The sequence below is a fragment of the Panthera uncia genome, chromosome F2, assembly GCF_023721935.1.
Source record: "Panthera uncia isolate 11264 chromosome F2, Puncia_PCG_1.0, whole genome shotgun sequence".
Lineage (NCBI taxonomy): Eukaryota > Metazoa > Chordata > Mammalia > Carnivora > Felidae > Panthera > Panthera uncia.
Window position 1 is genome coordinate 81,750,752 of NC_064812.1, and position 20,627 is coordinate 81,771,378.

Consider the following 20,627-nt stretch of genomic DNA (forward strand, 5'->3'; position numbering starts at 1 on the left):
TTGAGTATTTTTATAGGATAAAGTACCAGTGGCAAAAGTTCTGTATCAAAGTGTATTCACATTAACATTTGTGACATATTGCCAAAGAAGGTACCAAATTACAGTCCCACCAACATTTGGGAATTATCAGTGTTCTTTAATTTTCATCAAGGTATCTTACTTTATATATATATATATACACATACACACACACACACACACACACACACACACACATATATATATATATATATATATATATATATATATTTCTCCTTCTTTTGAGATGGTCATTTTGAGAAAGGTCACAATGACTCCAGAGAAATATATCAAATTATATCTATTTCAGATATTTTCACTTTTATAGAGGTAATAAAATTCTTACATAGCATTAATATCTGGTACCATTTGGCTTGGATAACAACACAAGCATTCTAAGTTGTCTTCCTAGAGATCAAAATTCATTTTCCATTGGACGGCATAACATATAAAAACAGTTAGGTCTCATATATTAAAATGGGCAAATGCAGGATTTCATTTCACTCTTATTCTATAATCTACATTCCATTCACAGAGCAAAACTCCTCAAAGAATGAAAACCAAAAACATAACAGAGAAAAAGAAAATATCCAAATCAAGGTTAGAATTAATAATCTCTGCATATAGTACCACACAGGAAATTCCATACAATTTCACACAGAAAATTTCCCCTGAAAGAATGAAAGAAGCAACCACCAAGGCAGCTTCCTCAATACAACCCAAAACTAAAAACATCCCAAAGTCAAATGATAATAACTCATCCACTTATGAGGTCTAAGGAGCCAGTGGGATTTGAAAATTTTTTGTAAATATATTATCTTTGCAGATAATCTTGATTTAATTTTACTTCTCATGAGCCCAAGAAAGTGTCCCAACTTCAATACCTCTAAAACATCTTTCCTAAAGAACATTCATACTTAGACACTAATTTTTTTTATTAAAAAAGTATCATTTAATAAATATGTTTTGAAATACATAGAGGTGCACAAAAATATTAGAAGTTGAGGAGGGAGGAGATTAAAAACAAAGAATACCAACTTGCCTTTCCTATCAGCAATGAACTTAGACTTTATTGAAAGCAAAACCTAAATTATACAATGAAGCAAAAACTAGAGTGAGAAAGGAGAAGATGCTGAATGAGAACAGATTTCTGAGGGAAGACAGATTTAAGGTAACCAATTAGCACCCTGGTGCTCTGATACATGCTGCCATTAATTGCATCAGCATGGGGAAGGGAGAAGTATCCTAGCAGAGCCTTACCCAGAGACTGCTTTTAAGTCCTATTCCAGAAATTCATAAATTTAACATGATGTCAATAAATGCTGACGGGACTCCTGAGCGGTCATTTGAAAAAAATTCATTTCCTACTTAACCTATTACATAAATATAAATTTCAGGAGTCAAAGATTTAAATATAAAAAATTTGAAAGCAATTAATCCATAAAGTATTAGAATAAACACAGAAAAAATTTTAATCTCACAGCAAGAAAGTTTTGACTTCTTTACTATCTATGATATAAAATGCAGAAACTACAAAAGATGGATAAATTCAGCCATGGAAAAGCACACTACCCTGCTTTTCAAAAACAAACAAAAAGAGACACCTCCTGCCTAAAAAAGCTGAAAGACTAATGACAAATGGGGAGAAAACTCATTGTAATGTATACGATTGACAAAGAGCTATTTTTAGCATTTCTGAAGAGTTGATACAAATCCATAAGATGAAGACCAACAATCCAAGAGAAGAAAGGTCTAAAGTCATCAACAAGCATTTCATAGAAAATAATACATAAATGGTTCTTAAGCACAGGGAATGAAGCCCAAGCTTATATTACAGTAAAAGAAAAAAGAAATGTAAAAAAATTAAAATGATAAATTCCATTTTCTAGTTTTTAAATTGGCGAAGATCAATACAGGGAAATAGGCACTTTATGCACTGCTAGTGGAAATGTAAAATGGTGCCATCTGACAATGTTTCCTAAAGTTAAAGAGGTATATAACCTCTGATCCAGCAATAATACTTACAGAAATACATCTTATAGCTCTCCCTCACACATGTTGGTAATGATGCAGTACTGTTTGCAGTAACCAAATAGGAGGAGCAACAAATATGTCCATCCAAAGGGGCTGATTGAATAATAATGGTATCTTTAATTCAGAAGTCCATGCAAAACGAATGTAACAATTATTTCTATACTAGCATATTGTTACTGAATACTCTCCAACATGCATTTTTAAAATAGAAAAGCATGGTACGAGGGTATTACGGTTGGATACCATTTTTGAAAAAAAAAAAAAAAAAAAGAATAGTGGCAGGAAATACATAAATGAGTTTATATTATATATGCATATGCACACACATACACAAACACCATCTCTGGATGGTGTGTAAGAACTGGTATCAGTGGTTCTTTGGGTGATGAGAACTGAATGGCTGGGAAACAAATATGGGAAGGACTCACTGTTCACTGCGTATCTTTCAATATCTTTTGAAATCTGTATCATATATATAAATACCTACTAGAAAAACCAATTAAATGCTTTTTAAATGAAATGAGAGGGGAAAAATCTATACTAAAGACACAGAGATTTGGAGGCACGATGATGCTTTATGGACCTATATAATGATTCTAAGAGTTTATCTGCTTATTTAAGGAAAAGATAAATCAACGTGATGCATCACATCAGCAAGAGAAAGGATAAAAACCATATGTTCATTTCAATACATGCAGAAAAAGCATTTGAAAAAGTACAACATCCAGGGCACCTGGGTGGCTCACTCAGTTAAATGTCCGACTTTGACTCAGGTCATGATTTCATGGTTCGTGAGTTCAAGCCCCCCATCAGGCTCTGTGCTGACAGCTCAGAGCCTGGAGCCTGCTTCAGATTTTCTGTCTCCCTCTCTCCCTTCCCCTCTCCCACTTCTGTTCTCTCTCTCTCAAAAATAAAAAAAATTTTAAAAAAATTAAAAAGGAAAAAAAAGAAAAAGTACAACATCCATTCATGATAAAAATCCTCAACAAAGTAGGGTTAGAGGGAATATATTTCAACATAATAAAGGTCATCTGAAAACACAGAGCTAACATCCTACTCGATGGTGAAAAACTGAAAGCGTTTCCTTTAAGATCAGGATCAAGAAAAAGATGTCCTCACACCACCTTTATTCAATATAGTATTGGAAGTCCTAGCCACAGTAATCAGACAATAAAAAGAAGTAAAGGTCATCCAAATCGGTAAGGAAGAACTAAAACATTCATTATTTGCAGATGGCATGATTCTATGTTTGGAAAACCTTAAAGACTCCATCAAAAAACTAGCAGCATTGATAAGTAAATTCAGTAAGCTTGCAGGATACAAAATCAAGATACAGAAATCTATCTTATTTCTATGCATTAATAATAAAGTAGCAGAAAGAGAAATTAAGAAAACAATCCCATTTACAATTGCACCCAGAAGAATAAAATACCTGGGAATAAACTTTAACCCAAGAGGTGAATGACCTATACTCTGAAAACTGATGAAAGAAACTGAAATGACACAAAGAAGTGGAAAATATTCTGTGCTCATGGATTGGAAGAACAAATATTGTTAAACTGTCGATACTACCCAAAGCAATCTACAGATTTAAGGCAATCCCTATCAAAATATCAACAGCATTTTTCACAGCACTAGAACAAATAATCCTAAAATTTATATGGAACCACAAAAGACCTTGAATAACCAAAGCAATCTTGAAAAAAAAAAAACAAAAAACAAAAAACAACCTGGAGGTATCACTATCCCAGATTTCAAGATATACTATAAAACTATAGTAAATCAAAACAGTATGGCACTGGCACAAACACAGACACATAAATGAATAAAACAGAATAGAGAGCCCAAAAATAAACCCACGATTATGTGGTCAATTAGTCTACAAAAAAAAGGAGGCAAGAATATGCGATGGGAAAAAGAGAGTTTTTTCCTGATATGGTGTTGGGAAAACTGGACAGCAACATGCAGAAGAATGAAACTAGACCACTTTCTTACAACATACACAAAAATAAACTCCAAATGGATTAATGAACTAAATGTGAGACTAGAACTCACAAAAACCCTAGAAAAGAGCACAGGGAATAATTTCTTTGACATCAGCTATAGCAACATTTTTCAAGATATGTCTCCCAAAGCAAGGGAAACAAAAGCAAAAATAAAACTATTAGGAGTGTATCAAAATAAAAATCCTCTGCACAGCAAAGTAACCAGTCAAAAAACTAAAAGGCAATCTACTGAATGGGAGAAGATATTTGCAAATGACATATTGGATAAAGGGTTAGTATCCAAAATATATAAAGAGCTTATTCAACTCAACACCATAAACAAATAATCCAATTAAAAACCAGGCAGAGGACATGAACAGACATTTCTCCAAAGAAGACACACCGATGGCTTACAGACACTTGAACAGATTGCTCATGTAACCATCAGAGAAATGCAAATTGTCTCACCTGTCAGAATGGCTAACATCAACAACACAAGAAACAGATGTCAGTGAGGATGTGGAGAAAAAGCAACCCTCTTTGACTGATGGTGGGAATGCAAACTAGTGCAGCCACAGTGGAAGACAATATGGAGATTCCTCAAAAAATTAAAACAGAATTACCATGGGATCAGGTAATTCCACTACTGGGCATTTACCCAAAGAATATGAGAACACTAATTCAAAAAGATACATGCCACCCCCATGTTTACTGCAGCGGTATTTACAATAGCCAAATTATGGAAGCAGGCTGAGTATCCACTGATAGATGAATGGATAAAGAAGATGTGGTGTATATCTCTAATGGAGTATCATTCAGCCATACAAACGATAAAATCCTGCCATGTGCAACAACATGGATGGATCTAGAGGGTATAATGTGAAGCCAAATAAGTCAGCTGGAGAAAGACAAATACCATAGGATTTCTCTCATATGTTGAATTTAAGAAATGAAACAAATGAACAAAGAAAAAAAGAAGACAAACAAAAACAGACGCTTAAATATAGAGAACTGGTGGTTACCTGAGGGGAGGTTGGTGTGGTGATGGGTGAAATAGATGAAGAGGTTTGAGAGTACTCTTATTGTGATGAGCACTGAGTAATGTACAGAATTGTTGACTCACAATATTGCACACCTGAAACTAATATAACATGGTGTGTTAATTATACTGGAATTTAAAAAAAAAACAAAATTAAATTTAAAAATAATAATAGATATATAAATAAAATAAAGAAAAGCTCTAAGGGCAAAAGCTAGGATCCAGAGTCTACTAATGTTTCTAAATTTAGTTCCAAACATAACTATGTTGGAATCTTCTGTGTCTCACTGTAATAAACGCAGCATAGTTGCAATATACGTATTTTTGTTGAAATAGAATAAATAAAAACAAAAACTGGTGTATATTGATAAAGAAGATAAAACTAGAATTCACCGTAAAAATCAAATACTCTCAATATCACTAAGTTTTACTATAAGCTTCCAAAAAGAACTTCCAATAAAACAGTCAAAAGAACAAAAGAAATTACGGGAACAAGGCCCTAGACAGGAGGAGCACTGTCTAGGACAGTAAAGGACAAATAAAGTAGGAAAAGGACAATAAAGGGCCTGGAAGGGGATACTTTCCAATTGCAGATATGGAACCCAGGGAAAGACTCTTGAGAAGGTGACAGCTGAGTAAATGCCCAGAGAAGATAAACCGCAGACCATGCAGACACAGGGAGGGGTGGGACAGAGCACCCCAGCACAGGCAGTGGCAAGAATCCAGGCCCCGGGCGGAGAGTTGCGCGGTATCTGAGGACCAGGGTGGAGTGTAGGGTGGCTAGGATGGAATTGCGGAAGGAGACAGAGATGGGAGATGCCGACTCAAAGCTCGGGATGGGTTTGTGCATGAGGTGAGCAGACACTGGGGCACGGAGCGCCAAAAAGCGGTATGACAACTCGCATATTCATAGCTTTGCTCCTTCAATCATCTTGAAAGAGACAGAAGGAGGGCAAAGAAGGAAGCAGGGAGATGACTTAAGAGACTGCAACAACCCAGAGGAGAATGAGTACCTGGGAACGTCCTGACAGTAGAGGTGGCAAGAAGTCCTGGACCCGTGTGCATCTGGAAGTGGAGCTGCAGAAGGGAGGTTACGAGAAAAAGAAGAGTTGAGGACACGTGCGTGTACTCAAGAAGGTGGTTTCCATGTCCTGAGATGGGGAAGGGTGAGGAAGAAGAGGGAGGGTTAGGAGCTTGATTCTGCCACGCCATCAGTACTCGAGTAGAGCCACGGCTGTGGCAGTAAGGGGCTGTGGGATACTGCTGTGATGAGGGGGTGGAGAGTGGGCTGCAGACAGTTTTAAGAGGCGTCAGTGATCGGCTAGTATTTACAGCAAAAGATGAAATGGAAGGACCAAAGGGGTGAGTGAGGTAGACAGGGTAGAGAAGAGGTCCAGGACGAGCCTGGTAGCACTTTAGTGTTGAGAAGCCAGAGGAATGCACGAGGAGGAGCAAGAGTGAGCACTGTACTACAGGGAGACATGATGGCCACACAAGTAACCACGAGAGGAGCAGCGCGGAGGTGGCTGCAGATGCCGGAGGCGTGGTGTGGGGAGTGCTGGGTGGAGAATGGGGGGCAATCTGGCCACAGTGGGAAGAGGAAGTACCGTCAAGATTAATTAAAATTTTTTTTAACATGGTAGAAAAATAATGGCATGGTTTTAGGATGATGAGAAATTTCGGAAAGAAGAGAATTAAGGGCGTTATATTCTTGAGGAAGCCGCAGAGAATGACAGTTGGCCATTACGTTATGCACAATATCCTCAAACTGAAGGCACCTAACTATCTGTCAATAGAAGAATAGATGGATTTAATTGCATAAATTAATACAATGGAATACTGTCTAGCAATAAAAATGGACAAACCATTAAATGCCAAGGAAACTGATGAATCTCACAAGCATAATATTAAGTGAAAGTAGTCAGGCAAAAGAGAATGCATATTTTGTGATTACTGTATGGTTCTATTTATATGAAGTTCTCAAACATCTAAAGGAGTCTACTGCATCATAAATCAGGATGATAGTCAACTGGTGTAGGAGGAAAAGGGGGGAAATGAGAGGGGATTGGGGTGGTCCCAGGTGTGCACTGTATTCTAGTTCTTGGACTGGACAGCAATTACATAGTCACTTTGTGATTATTTGAAGAAATGTATACTTATAATGTGTATATGACACTGTAGGTGTCTTATACTGTTCAATAAAAGGTACATTAAAAAAACACAACAAAGCAAAATGAAATAAAATAAAATGTAGGTTACCCTATGATATCCACAGACTGTGGAAGAATTTGAGTAAACACTGAGAACTCACTATGGACACAGTGAAAATAGATCCCTCCTCTGGGAAGGAAGTTTTACTTTAAAGACCTGTAAGTCAACTTCAAAGCTAAGAATTTGACAGATGAATGAAACTCTTAAAAATGTGCCAACAAAATTAATAGTTCTTAAAACAAGGCTGCTCAAACATTCTCTCAAAAATAATATGATTTTCTTTTTCTTGTAGTAAAAAATAACACCCTATGGAAAAGAAAGCAAACATGTATCCTTAAAAATATTTCTGACCGATTAATGACCATTTATGCTCCTAAAGATTCAAACCCTATTATGTCTTAATTTATGCTTTTTATCCCTTTCAAAGTGATTAGCAAAGAAATATTAAATTAATGTGTATTATCATACGGTCACATTAATGCCTCTTACTAACATTGAATTTCTAAGAAAAAAAAGCCATATTTCTTAATAGACCACTTAGAGAGGAATATTGATATGATTGCTTCTCCCTTGCCTCTCTGCCCTTAAATTATAAAAAATTTCCTGACAAAAGTACAAACAAGCATTCAAAGACAGTTCAGTGCTTCTGTTACATAAAATCGATGTCAAATCCTGGCTTCTTTCTCCTGGCATTTCTCCATAATGAGGTGACAAAAATGTTCATGATAAAAATACATTTTGAGACAAACTCAGTTAGTGACTGCTACAATCAGTTCTTTCTACTCACCAGGGAGGGTAAATATGGATGATGTCTTGGGGATGTCCCCTGAGATGGCAAGCAGTCTCCTTGGTGAACAGCACCTTCAGTCCAGTGCTGGGGGCCTGACCTAGAGAAGAGCTGTCGGCTTGCATCCCTGCTAACTGCTCACACATAGCAACTTGGATGGTGCATTCCTCATGCAGCTCTAGAATTTTCACAACTAATATGCCAGATTTTCTACCTAGAAGGTGAAGAAGAAAAAAACAAGCAAAATGAAGTCTAATAAACATAAGGTCCAACTGTGAATAAAATGTCATGAAAAAAAAGAATCACATTAAGATAGCTTTAGGGGCACCCGGGTGGCTCAGTCAGTGAAGCGTCCGGCTTTGGCTCAGGTCATGATCTCACAGTTCGTGAGTTTGAGCCCTGCGTCGGGTTCTGTACTGACAGAGTTTGTCAGGTTCTGTGCTGACAAGTTGGAGCCTGAGGCCTGTTTCAGATTTTTGTGTCTCTGTCTCCCTCTGCCCTTCCCCCACTCTCTCTCTCTCTCTAAAATAAATAAACTTTAAAAAATTAAAAAAAAAATAAGATAGCTTTCTCCACCTATAGAAAATGGTGTGTATACTTTGCAAAGTAGAGAACAGATAGTAACCTACTCACTGTAACATCTTTTAATTAAAATTTTATTTTAAGCAACATAAAAGATAGTCTTCCATCATAAAGAAACATTTTTGTACACACAGAAAACTTAGAGCCATCATTTCACACAGCATGGTTTTACGCCAAATCTTGAACTCTTCTGATAACCACAACAAGGGAAGTATGGGCACTTATTGATTCTTCTTTCTTATATGCTCCCTCCACCTCATTACCTGCTTTGACTCTACAGGAGACGGGCTGGTTGCAACTGTTCTAATGATCATAAAGGTTAAAGGGGAGGATTTCTGAGGAATGTTGAACGCTAGGGCTTGAGATTTAAATGGGTGGAGGGGCGCCTGGGTGGCTCAGTCCATTAAGTGTCTGACTTCTGCTCAGGTCATGATCCGTGGTTTGTGGGTTCGTGTCCCGCATCCGGTTCTGTGCTGACAGCTCAGAGCCTGGAGCCTGCTTTGGCTTCTGTGTCTCCCTCTCTAGGTATACCTCCCCCACTCATGCTCTCTCTCTCTTTCTCTCTCTCAAAAATAAGTAAACATTAAAAAAAATTTTAATGGGTAGAATTTGATCTGAATTTAACTACTGATTAATTAAGGTGGCCAAGGGGCGCCTGGGTGGCTCAGTCGGTTAGGCAGCCGACTTCAGCTCAGGTCATGATCTCGCAGTCTGTGAGTTCGAGCCCCGTGTTGGGCTCTGTGCTGACAGCTCAGAGCCTGGAGGCTGCTTCAGATTCTGTGTCTCCCTCTCTCTGACCCTCCCCTGTTCATGCTCCGTCTCTCCCTGTCTCAAAAATAAATAAAACATTAAAAAAAATTTTTTTTAATTAAGTTGGCCAAGTTAGATAACATTTCAACCCCTCCATTTTCCCACGTGTACCTCAAAGAACATTTTTAAGAATTCAGCAAGAGAACTGAGGTTGACAGTGTATGTAACCTAAAACCCAGATGTGTCCCAGAAACTGCCACAAGCACCAGGAGACCTAAACAAGGATGCATACCTCAGGACTATTTATAAGAGCAGAAAAGTATACCGAACACAAATCAACAGGAGGAAGGGTAAACCATGTTGTGTTCATACAACAGAACACCATACAGAACTTAACACTAGTGGGCCAGATGTCTATGTATCAGCATGTAGAGATCTCATAAACGAGAGGGGATAAACAAGATATTCAGAGCATGATACGCATAATGTTATTATTTTTTGAAACATAGAAAACAATAAATTATTGTTGTAGATATATATGTAATATGAGTATAGAAATATGGCCAGCAGGATACATAGAAACACATACCTAAGGAGAAAGAAGAGCATTTCACACTTCATATCGTTTCTATTATTAAAAAATATGGGGGCGCCTGGGTGGCTCAGTCGGTTGAGCGTCCGACTTTGGCTCAGGTCATGATCTCACAGTGCGTGAGTTCCAGCCCTGCATTAGGGTCTGTGCCGACAGCTCAGAGCCCGGAGCCGGCTTCGGATTCTGTGTCTCCCTCTCTCTCTGCCCCTGCCCCACTTGCACTTTGCCTCTCTCTCTCAAAAGTGAAATAAAAACATAAAAAAAATTTTTTTTTAATGTGAATCAAAAAAAGACCAAAGATTAAAACACGTTATTAATTCTAGGTGGCGAGTACACTTATGTTTTTCTATTTTCTGTTTTTTAATTAAAAAAAATTAAATGAAATAACAAAAGCTAAGTATCTAACATAGTACCCTGCTACTTATATAATAGATACTGATATTAGTTTCTTTACCACTTTAGCCAACTGGTTAACAGTGAATAATGAAAATTAACATTTAAATAACATCAAAGTTTTAGTTATATAATTTCATTTCATTTCCATTTCTTTTTCCTCTTCATTTTTCTTCATTTTCCACTCATCCCTAATTTTCCATTCCTTCCTTTCTCTAAGTGTCAATAACATGTGTTCGCATATTAAGCAAGGCCACATCACTGCTCCAGAGCACTGCCTTCGACTACTGTTTCCTCAGGTATGTACCTATCTTGCTACTATTTCTTAAGGTAAGGAAGGAAACAGAATGGGGGAAGGATGTGAACAAGCACAATGTCAGGCTGGTACTAGTCACTATGGGGGAGGGAAGTGGAGTAATGAAAACAAGTATTACAGGAAGTAAGCATTGCGCCTCCTCTACCATGATAGTTGTTTCTTTAGTAAAACGTAGCTCATCCTCAGTTGGTGAGCAGGAAAACAATTCAGGACAACGTAAGACATCGCTCTGGTGCACACACCATCTTTCCCATGCAGGGCAGCCAGATCAGTGGTTGGAGAATTAGGGTCTTCGGCAGCAAAGGGAAATGCCCTAAGTTTAGGGGCTGCATTAACCACAGGAGCATTGGTGGACATATTTTAAGAATTTTTAAAACTCGGACCTGTGCTCAGAGCTCATCCCCCAAAACTGTGCAGCACGCGTGGCACCTACCCCATCAACCACTGACAACAGTTGCTGTTTGGAGCTCCAGGGCCCATGAGATCAGGTGGCCTGGCTCTGTGTGGCTGAGTGTCTGCCATAGCACCCTCCAGCCACGCTCAGTGGCTCGCCTGAGCAACCTGAGTTTTCTCCTCAGGCACTAATTATTGTCTTGTGTGGTTCTAAAAGTGAGATAGGTTTTCAGTAGTCTGCCAAACTCTATAGTCCCTATAAACCTCCAACAGATTTTATAAAGGCAAGACATTACAGAAACACACAGTTATTACCCCAGGGATACTTACATATCTGAGATGAATCATATTGTTACTAACCACACTCTCTTTGAAGATTTTTATGATAAATCCTGTCAATATTCCTAAAACTATGATCTCTGCTGAAGATTTGGAGCACTAAATGACTTGTAAAATAAACATGTTTCACGGTATTGGCTATCACCACAGCCCGTGCGCTGCAGCACAGAATAAACATATATATATATATATATATATATATATATACACACACACACACACACACACACACACACACACTTTTATTTTAGAGAGAGAAAGAGTGCATGAGTGGAGGAGAGGGGCAGAGGGAGAGAGAGAATTAAGCAGCTTCCATGCTCAGTGTGGAGCCTGATGCAAGGTTCAATCCTACAACCCTGGTATCATGACCTGAGCCACAATCAAGAGTAGGATGCTCAACCAACTGAGCCACCCCAAGAATAAACACACTCAATGGTACTACCACCACAGCCCTGGTGTACTGTGGATGGAATAAAAACGTGTTGCACGGTATCACTATTACCACAGCCACGGTACACTGCAGTATAGACAAAATAGAAAAAACATGCCTTATGGGACCACCAACAGAACCCTGGTGCACTGCAATGTAGAACAAACATGCCAGATGCTATTGATGATCACTCTTGTGCACTGCAGCATAACAGCACTGACTGTCACCCAAATCCTGGTGCACTCCAACAGGCTTGGTGACTTACATACAGGCTTGGCGAAGATGGTGATCAGTGCCATCCTGGATGTGCTACGGGGCTCCAATGTTCTCCAAGAAGCACTCTCAAGTCTCTCATACGGAACACTGTCCAATACAGTTTTAGGGACACACCAGCAGCCTACCCTCCCTCAGGAAAATAAGGCAGTGTAATTTCCTCTTTGTGTGAGAGATAAAAAAGCAAAAAGCAACCTAGGACAAATGGTGAATTTGAAACAAGCTTTAAATATGGGCATAAGAGATACTGGTTTTACAAACAAAGATTATTTTATAATTAAATGGATGATACATAAAAGGCATTTCTGTGCTGGCAAAGCAAAATTTTCCAAAAATTTGTGAGTCTCGGCCAAAATATAACCTTGTCCAGGAAGGGTTTACTGAATCCCAGCCAGAAGCAACTACTCCTTCCCTTTTGAAATCCTCAAATACCTTATTTATACCTACCTTATTTTCAACAGTGTCCTCATTTTTTTTTTCATGTTTACTTATTTATTTTTAAGAGAAAGAGAGAGAGAGAGAGAGAGAGAGAGAGAGAGAGCGCACAAGTGGAGGAGGGGCAGAGAAAGGGAGGCAGAGAATCCTAAGCAGGCTCTGCGCTGCCAGCACAGAGCCCGATGCAGGGCTTGAACCCATGAACCAAGAGATCACAACCTGAGCCGAAGACAGACACCCAACACTATCTTTATTTTTAAATAGAGACAGTATTATCCATCCTCAAGAACACTGCAAATATTGAGAGAGGGAACACAGAAAGACCACAGTGCAGGGCCTAGTCCATCACACATGAAACAACAGCAGCCACTGTCACCATGGTCACTGTCATTGTTACTAACTTTTTCCAAGGCATTTTCAAATCTATTATCATACTTGACCTACAACAACCCTATGAAATAGGTAAGGAAGATATTAATCTCCATTTTTGGCAGATAAGAAAACTGAAAAGGTTACTTGCTCACATGACTTTCTTAAGGTCAGAGAGAATTACTGGTAGGTCGAATCCTAGAAATCGAGTGTTATCGCAAGACATGGACCAAAATTTCTCTCAGGTAAATGCTGGTTAAAGATAGGAAATTGTGAGTGATGCTTTTTTTCCTAATTTATTATGTTAAAACATGAGACTTATTTAAAATATAAAGAAAGCATAACCAGCTGAGAAATGGTTGCTCTTGCTTTGGCAGGACATGGTCAGAGTGTCAATACTGATTGCTGCACTGTAACTTGTCATAGTTCTAAATACTGAAGAGTACCACAGAGGTCAACTGGAGAGCACAAATATTAACATAAAACAAAAAAGACTAAATGATTAGGAAACAGGAATAGCAGGTTCATACGGAAGGTATACTACAGGGTCTTGTAAGTTCTATCTGTGTAGGAACAACAGATAAAACAGTTCTTAGTTAAAAATGGAAAATATTTAAGGCTAACATTTGCCAAATGAATATGCGAAAGAATGAGTTATTTTATCAGCTAACTGCTCTTAAAAGTATTTGGTTTTAAATGACCAAGAGGCCACAAAAGAATCAAGTAAATGATATAAGAACAAAATGTATCTGAGACTACTGGACTTACTTGAAATGTACAGGTTGCCAGGGTCCATTTATATACAAGTCAACTCAAATCCTCTTAAGTAGGTTATGTTGATAAGTTAATAAATACTATGATAACTTTCACAAACATTTACACAAGAAATACTATATAAGAAATTAATGAACACTATATAAGTAAGTACCAGCTGAAACAAATTAGTATGTGGGGAGATACTGAAATGATCCTCCTATAGAAGACAGAAGCATCTGTAAGTTTTTCTAAGAGAAATACTTTACATAATATAATGTTGCACTAACTTTAAGTTACTCCATTTAATTATCCAAACATTGGCTACACAGTAATTTGGAATTTCCCCCTGTATTATTACCCTGTCTCTCTTTATCTTCATAGATATCCCAATCTATACAGCATCCTGTCCTCACCCATCATGTACATGCACACACAGACACATGCAGACAGACAGACAGACACACACACACACACACACACACACACACACACACACAGGTTGGGGGAATAGCACAGCAAGGCTCAGGAATGGACATCAGGAGATTTTAATGTCCACCTGCTTCCAATACAGGTAGGACCTCTGTCCTGAACAGATACTCTGATACAGTTACCACTGGCTATGATTATTACAATTCTCCTTGTTACTCACTCTGGATTACCATGGTATAGTCAGTTTACATTTTACTCTTAGTAAAGGTATTTTATAGCTTTTCCCCCCCACCCCCCAAAACGATACATACCTCCAGTACCAAAATGGTCTTATGTGGGTGCGTCTGTTAGTTACCTGTGAAATTTTAAATAATACCTTTAACTAATTCTATGTCCTATTCTATCAACTTCTGATATTTATCCAGGAAATCCCAGCCTTATAAAATGAAGGGCTAGAGTCCTAGGAATACATTTGAATGAGAATATCCCTAGCCTCAAGTTCAAATGATCATCTATAGTACTTCTTATGCTCAGGCCCTCCAAATGCCAAAAGAAACAGGATGGTTTTCTGGTGGCTTTAATATCCCCATTAGAAGTCTCAGCTTTTCCCAAAGGTTCATTCCACCGTTTCAGAGAAGAGTCCACTCCTATTTTGGCTAGGACTAAAAGTAGTCTGCTTGACCCTGAATGGCAGCAGATAGGAGATTAAAGAACAATGGTCAGAAGGAAGACAGGTCAAGGCCACTGTGTGAACTTGGGGTATTTCCGGTGAGTGTGATCAGAAGAAGCCAATGAGGAAGGCACATAATTTGCTTTGCTGAGAACAGACTGAGGGCAGAAGGGAAGAAGTAGGGAAACCAGTTAGAAGGCTACTGTGGCGGGGTGCCTGGGTGGCTCAGTCGGTTAAGTGTCCAACTTCGGCTCAGGTCATGATCTCACAGTTTGTGAGTTCGAACTCCGTGTCAGGCTGTGTGCTGACAGCTCAGAGCCTGGAGCCTGCTTTAGATTCTGTGTCTCCCTCTCTCTCTGCCCCTCCCCCACTCTCACTTTGTCTCACTCTGTCTCTCAAAAATAAATACACGTAAAAAAAAAATAATAAAAAAATTTAAAAAAAGAAGGCTACTGTGGCAATCCAGGAGAGGTAATAGTAGCTTGTACCTGGGAAGTGGGGACAGAGGTGATAAGAAATGGTTGAAAACTAGACATATTTTGAAGGTAGAGCCACCAAATTTATTGATGAACTGCAAGTGGGAAATGAGAGTCAAGAAGGACTCCATTGTTTTGGCTTAAGAAAGGGGAAGTACACAGTTAATGTCTACTGAGACAGGCAAGGTTTCTAGATGACCAGGTATCTTTGTGTGTGTGTGTGTGTGTGTGTGTGTGTGTGTGTGTGTGTGTAGGGGGGTGGCCTTAACAGGGGATACTACTGGTAATGAAGATACCCGTTTTGGATATATTGAGATGCCTCTTAGCTAATACAATAGCCTGACCTTAACTGACCTCTCCAGTCCAGTATCTGGCCATTCTAACTATTGTACATAAGGCCCACTAGGGTGCTCTTTTTAAGTGTAAATTTATCAATTGCCACCATGCTTGAAGCTTTCAATGGCTATCCACTAGAAAAAATCCAAACTACTTTCCATTACATAGAAACACCTTTGTTACCTGTTATTTTTTACTGCTCTAGCCTCAAATTCTCCAGCTTTACTCTAATATCTTTAAATTATTTCTATAATAAGGTAAAAACTAGACCATACTTTTAAGAAAGAGTTGAACTTTCTGAACACAGTTTTCTTTTTCCATCCAGCTGAGTTTATTACTCTCCTTTATGCCATTCTGCTCCTCTTACCAACACTTTCACACATAAAATGGATACTTTTGTCCATTAAACCGTAAACTCAGTGCTGTATCAGGATCAGTACCAACAGATATATATGAGCTAAGTGAACCTTAATTCAAACTGATGTCAAGAACTCTGAGGACTGTTTCACTAGCCTTAATTTCACTGCTGACCAAGATGATTTTAACTAATCCACCTTACCTCAACTGGATATGATCTGCACCTAGAGAATGCAAATTAACTGTGATTCAAGTAATGCTCTAAGAAGAAAAATAAACAAACAATACATTCCAAAATCAAATCCAAATGATCTACTTTATCTATTCACTGTATTTTACAAATGCTTTTTTTATGCACTGAAATATGAATTGTATTTGTTTGTATATAATCACACTATCTTTTCTTTTGAGAGATTATAACTATGCCTAATTTTATCAAGGATTCCCAAACACCTGGCAATATTATGCTCCTGTGAGTATTCAATGAGTGAGACTCTTATTAATTGCAATATTGCATCATTATTAATGTTTGTTAAGTCAAAACTTTAGTTTCTGAGTAAATATTTTGATAAGCTGCCATCAGATTCATTTCATATATAATTTCACAATAAAATTCAGAAAGCCCCAAGCAGGAAGTCTAGGTTACAATACTTAAAAACTAAATTCTGAAGAAATTCACATCTTTATATTCTGTAAACAGTACAATTACTTTTTGTTTAAAATTTATGTTCTCCCATAAAATTTTAAGTCATCTGGCAATGATGAACAGACACATTTCTTAACCACAAGTGCTTACTGAACCATAAACAATTGTGCTTTCACTTCTTGATTCTACATTTTTTTTTGCCTTTTCACCCAGTTGAAAATATTCTTTGCCAAAAACCACAATAATCCTAAGCATGAAACAGAAATCTGAAACCCAACTCTAAAAAAAAAAAAAAAAAATACAAAAAAAAGACTAGACAATACTGACCGGGCGATTGGAATATTCACCACAGTCTATAGCAATGAGAACAATCAGAATTTAGCAGGGCACACCAGCCACCTGGGATCACAGTGTCACAGTGCTACCACCAGGAATGTCACTGTGACTTGTTCTGCAGAGGTAGTCTGAACTGTTTAGGAGAGGGTGAAGAGCCAATAGAAGGTCCAGTTTTTAAAGAATCTAAGTAAGAAAAAAGTATACAAAGGTTCCAGGAAGACAAGAGATTCCTAAGCAAAGTTTATACAAAACTGGACAAGAGGGGGTACTCCGAACTGAATGTGTGTCCCCTACAAATTCATATGTTGAAGTCCTAACTCTCAGTTTTGCTGTATTTAGAGATAGGACCTCCAAGAAAGTAATTAAGTTTGAAGGAGTCCACAGGGTGGGGCTCAGATCTGATAGGATTAGTGTCCCTGTAAGAAGAGACACTAGAAATCCCCATCTCACTGGGAGCAGAGAGAAAAGGCCACAACAGCACACAGCCAGATAGCTGCTGCCTAAAAACAAGGAAAAGCAGAGCTGTCACAAGAAACGGACTATGGCGGTATCCTGATCTTGGACTTCCAGCTTCTGTTGTTGTTTAAACCAGACAGTTTATGGTATTTTGTTATGACAGTTCAAGCTGGGTACTGCTCTAACAAATATCTAAAAACATGGAAGTAGCTTTAGAGCTGGGTAATGGGTAGAGGTTGGAGTTCTGAGGTACATGCTAGAAATATGGATGTTAAGGGTAATTCTAGTGAGGTGTCAAACAAATGAAGAGATGACTGGAAACTGGAGGAAAGGTAATTGCTATGAACTGAATGTTTGTATCCCATCAAAATTCATATATTGAGGTCCTAATCCCTAATGGGATGGCATTTGAAGGTGGGGCTTTTGGAAATAATTAACTCATGAGGATGGAGTTTTTATGAATGGGATTAGTCCCTTACAAAGAGAGACACAAGAGAGATGATCTCTCTCTCTCTTCTCCATGTGAGGATACATCAAGAAGGTGGCCATCTACAAACCAAGAAGTTGGTTTTCACCGGGAACCAAATCAACTGGCACCTTGAACTTGGACTTCCCAGCCTCTAGAACTATGAGACTGAAATACCTGTTGTTTAAGCCACCCAGTATATTTTTGTTATAATAATCCAAACTGACTAAGACAGCAATTTTTGTTATTAAGTGGCAAACAACTTGGCTCAATTGTGTTCTAGGTGTTTTGTAGAAGATGGAACTTATGAGCAACAAGATTATGGATATTCAGCAGAAATTTGTAACCAAAATGTAAAAGGCAGAGCCTGGGTTCTCTGTACTTCTTAAGTGTAAAATATGGGAGAGAGATGAATTGAAGAAGGAATTGTTAAGCAAAAAGGAAGCAGAACTTCAATACTTAGAAAATTCTCAGCTTGCCCACACTGCAAAATATGAGGAAGCATGTTCGAAGAGAACACCAAGGGTGTGGCTAGACTACCACTTGATAAAGAGATTGTGGGATGGACCAGCAAACACAATACCAGTTTGAAGTAAAGGAGAAAGATACGAGAGAGAATGAAGGAAGGCTGCTGGACTTCTTTCATTCTGCAGGACATGACAACAAAGCTATTCTTTTTCTTTTAGTGTTTATTTATTTTTGAGAGACAGAGAGAGAGAGAGAGACAGAGAGAGAGACAGAGAGAGACAGGGCACAGAGGATCTGAAGCAGGCTCTCTGGCTCCGTGCTGACAGCAGGGAACCTGAGGCAGGGCCCTGACCCACGAACTGCTAGACCATGAATGGAGCTCAAGTCCCCAGGTGGGAAGCTTAATGGACTGCAGCACACAGGCGCCCCTAGAGGTATTCTTTTGAGACTGTGCATCATCCATCGAAAAAACGGTAGGACTCCAAAGGCGATTAGGGGACCATCAGGGCTGCCACTCACCACAGGCCCTGGGGGGCAGGGTTGATTATTTCTCCTGGGTTTCAAAGGATGGGTCTACCTTTTTGGTTTAGGTGGGCTAAAATGCCCCCTCCTTCCCTCAGTGGTGGAGGTCTCTGCAGAAAGCCATAAGGGTGAAAGGCCCCACAGAGCCATGAGGGTGACACTGACATCTCAGCAGACCTGGAAAACAGATCACTGAACCAAAGGGAATTTTCCTTGAGCCTTATAATCTAATGGAATTTTCCTTGGTTGTTTTTGGACTTATTTGAGACTTATTACCCCTTTTGTCCTTCCTATTTCTTCCTTTTGGAATGGGAATGTCTATCCTATACCTGTCCCAGCATTGTATTTGGAAACACATTGACTTGTCTGGTTTCACAGGCTCATAGCTGTTGAGGAATCATGCCACAAGGCGAATGGTACCTAGTCTCCCACCCACCTCTGATTTAGATGATATATGGATGAGATTTTGGACACTAGACTTTAGAATTGATGCAGGAATGAGTTAAGACTTTCAGGGCTGTTGGGATGAAATGAATTCATTTGCATGTGAGAAGGGCATGAATTTTAGGAGGCTTGGGGCAGAATGCTTTGGACTGAATGTCCCCCCAAATTCATATGTGAAGCCCTAACCTTAATCTCCAGTGTAGCTATAATAAGAGACGGTGCTTCTAAGGAAGGAACTAAGGTTAATTGAGGTCATAAAGATAGGGGGGGGCTGATTCATTAGGATTAGTATCCTTATAAGAAGAGACACCAGCAATCTCTTTCTTCTTGTGCACAAAGAGGTCATGTGAGCATACAGCTAGATGCAGCTGCCTTCAAGCCAGGAAGAGAGCTTTCACTGGAACTGGATCATGTTGGTTGACAACCTAATCTCAGAATTCCAGCTCGAAAACTGTGAAAAGTCAATGTCTGTCGTTTAAGCCACCCGGTCTGTGGCACTTTGTTATGGCAACCTGAGATGACTGAGACAGGGGCTATTATAGGTTAGCCTTTCCAAGGTGTGAAGTGTATAGGACCACTGAGTGTACATAACTGCTTCCTTCCACTCTGAGTACTCACAAAGCAAGGTGTTCCTTATTAAAAAAAACTTCCTCATTTAAACCACCTTATTTTGTAGCACTGTAGGTAGTATTTTTAGCTTGGAAAATAGGTTTAAACTGGTGTCCAAAAATCACAAATAAAATCAAAAAGTTTATTGTCAATTTAAAAGTTGAAAACAACTTTTAAAAGATCATAAGGCTAAAGAGAAAGTACAGAAATATTTAAATATCTCTTTTATAAATGAAACATCAACTGAAAAATAAGTGTGATGAGAAAAATTTTAAAAATTATAAAATAGTAAATTACTAATTGTGGACGATTAGAAAAGTGCTCCAGAGATTCAGGGGTTCATACCCACCCTCCTCTAAACAGTCCTGAAGAAGGCCCGAAGTGCACGTGCGTCTGCACAGAACAGCACACCCTCTGCATGTGGAAATACTATAAATCTATGTGGCACAAAGAGCTGAAAATACAATCAAGGGTGCCTCTGCTGCCACGTTATTTTTGATATTTATTCCAATATCAACCTTCAACCCTCGCCCCTTCTGTTGTTACAACTCTTCATAAAAGATATTCTAATGAACAACTTCTAATTCATTAGTCAAGTCACTTTAAGTTACAGCAAAATGGGCAAAATCTATAATTAGCCAGAGCTGTGCATGTCCCAATAGGAGTACAGCAAATTCACAACTACTAAACAAAAGTAGGTATTTTAGTCA

At 38.6% G+C, this 20,627-nt stretch overlaps 1 protein-coding gene across 2 annotated transcripts in view; it reads right to left on the reverse strand.

Moving 5' to 3' along the window:
* SPIDR (scaffold protein involved in DNA repair) overlaps positions 1–20,627 on the reverse strand; it is a 429,134-nt gene that overhangs the window by 265,424 nt on the left and 143,083 nt on the right. For both annotated transcript variants that reach the window (XM_049633718.1, XM_049633719.1), the window contains exon 8: positions 8,075–8,288. In XM_049633718.1, coding sequence (XP_049489675.1) covers positions 8,075–8,288 — 214 coding nt within the window. The remainder of the gene's footprint in view (positions 1–8,074; positions 8,289–20,627) is intronic.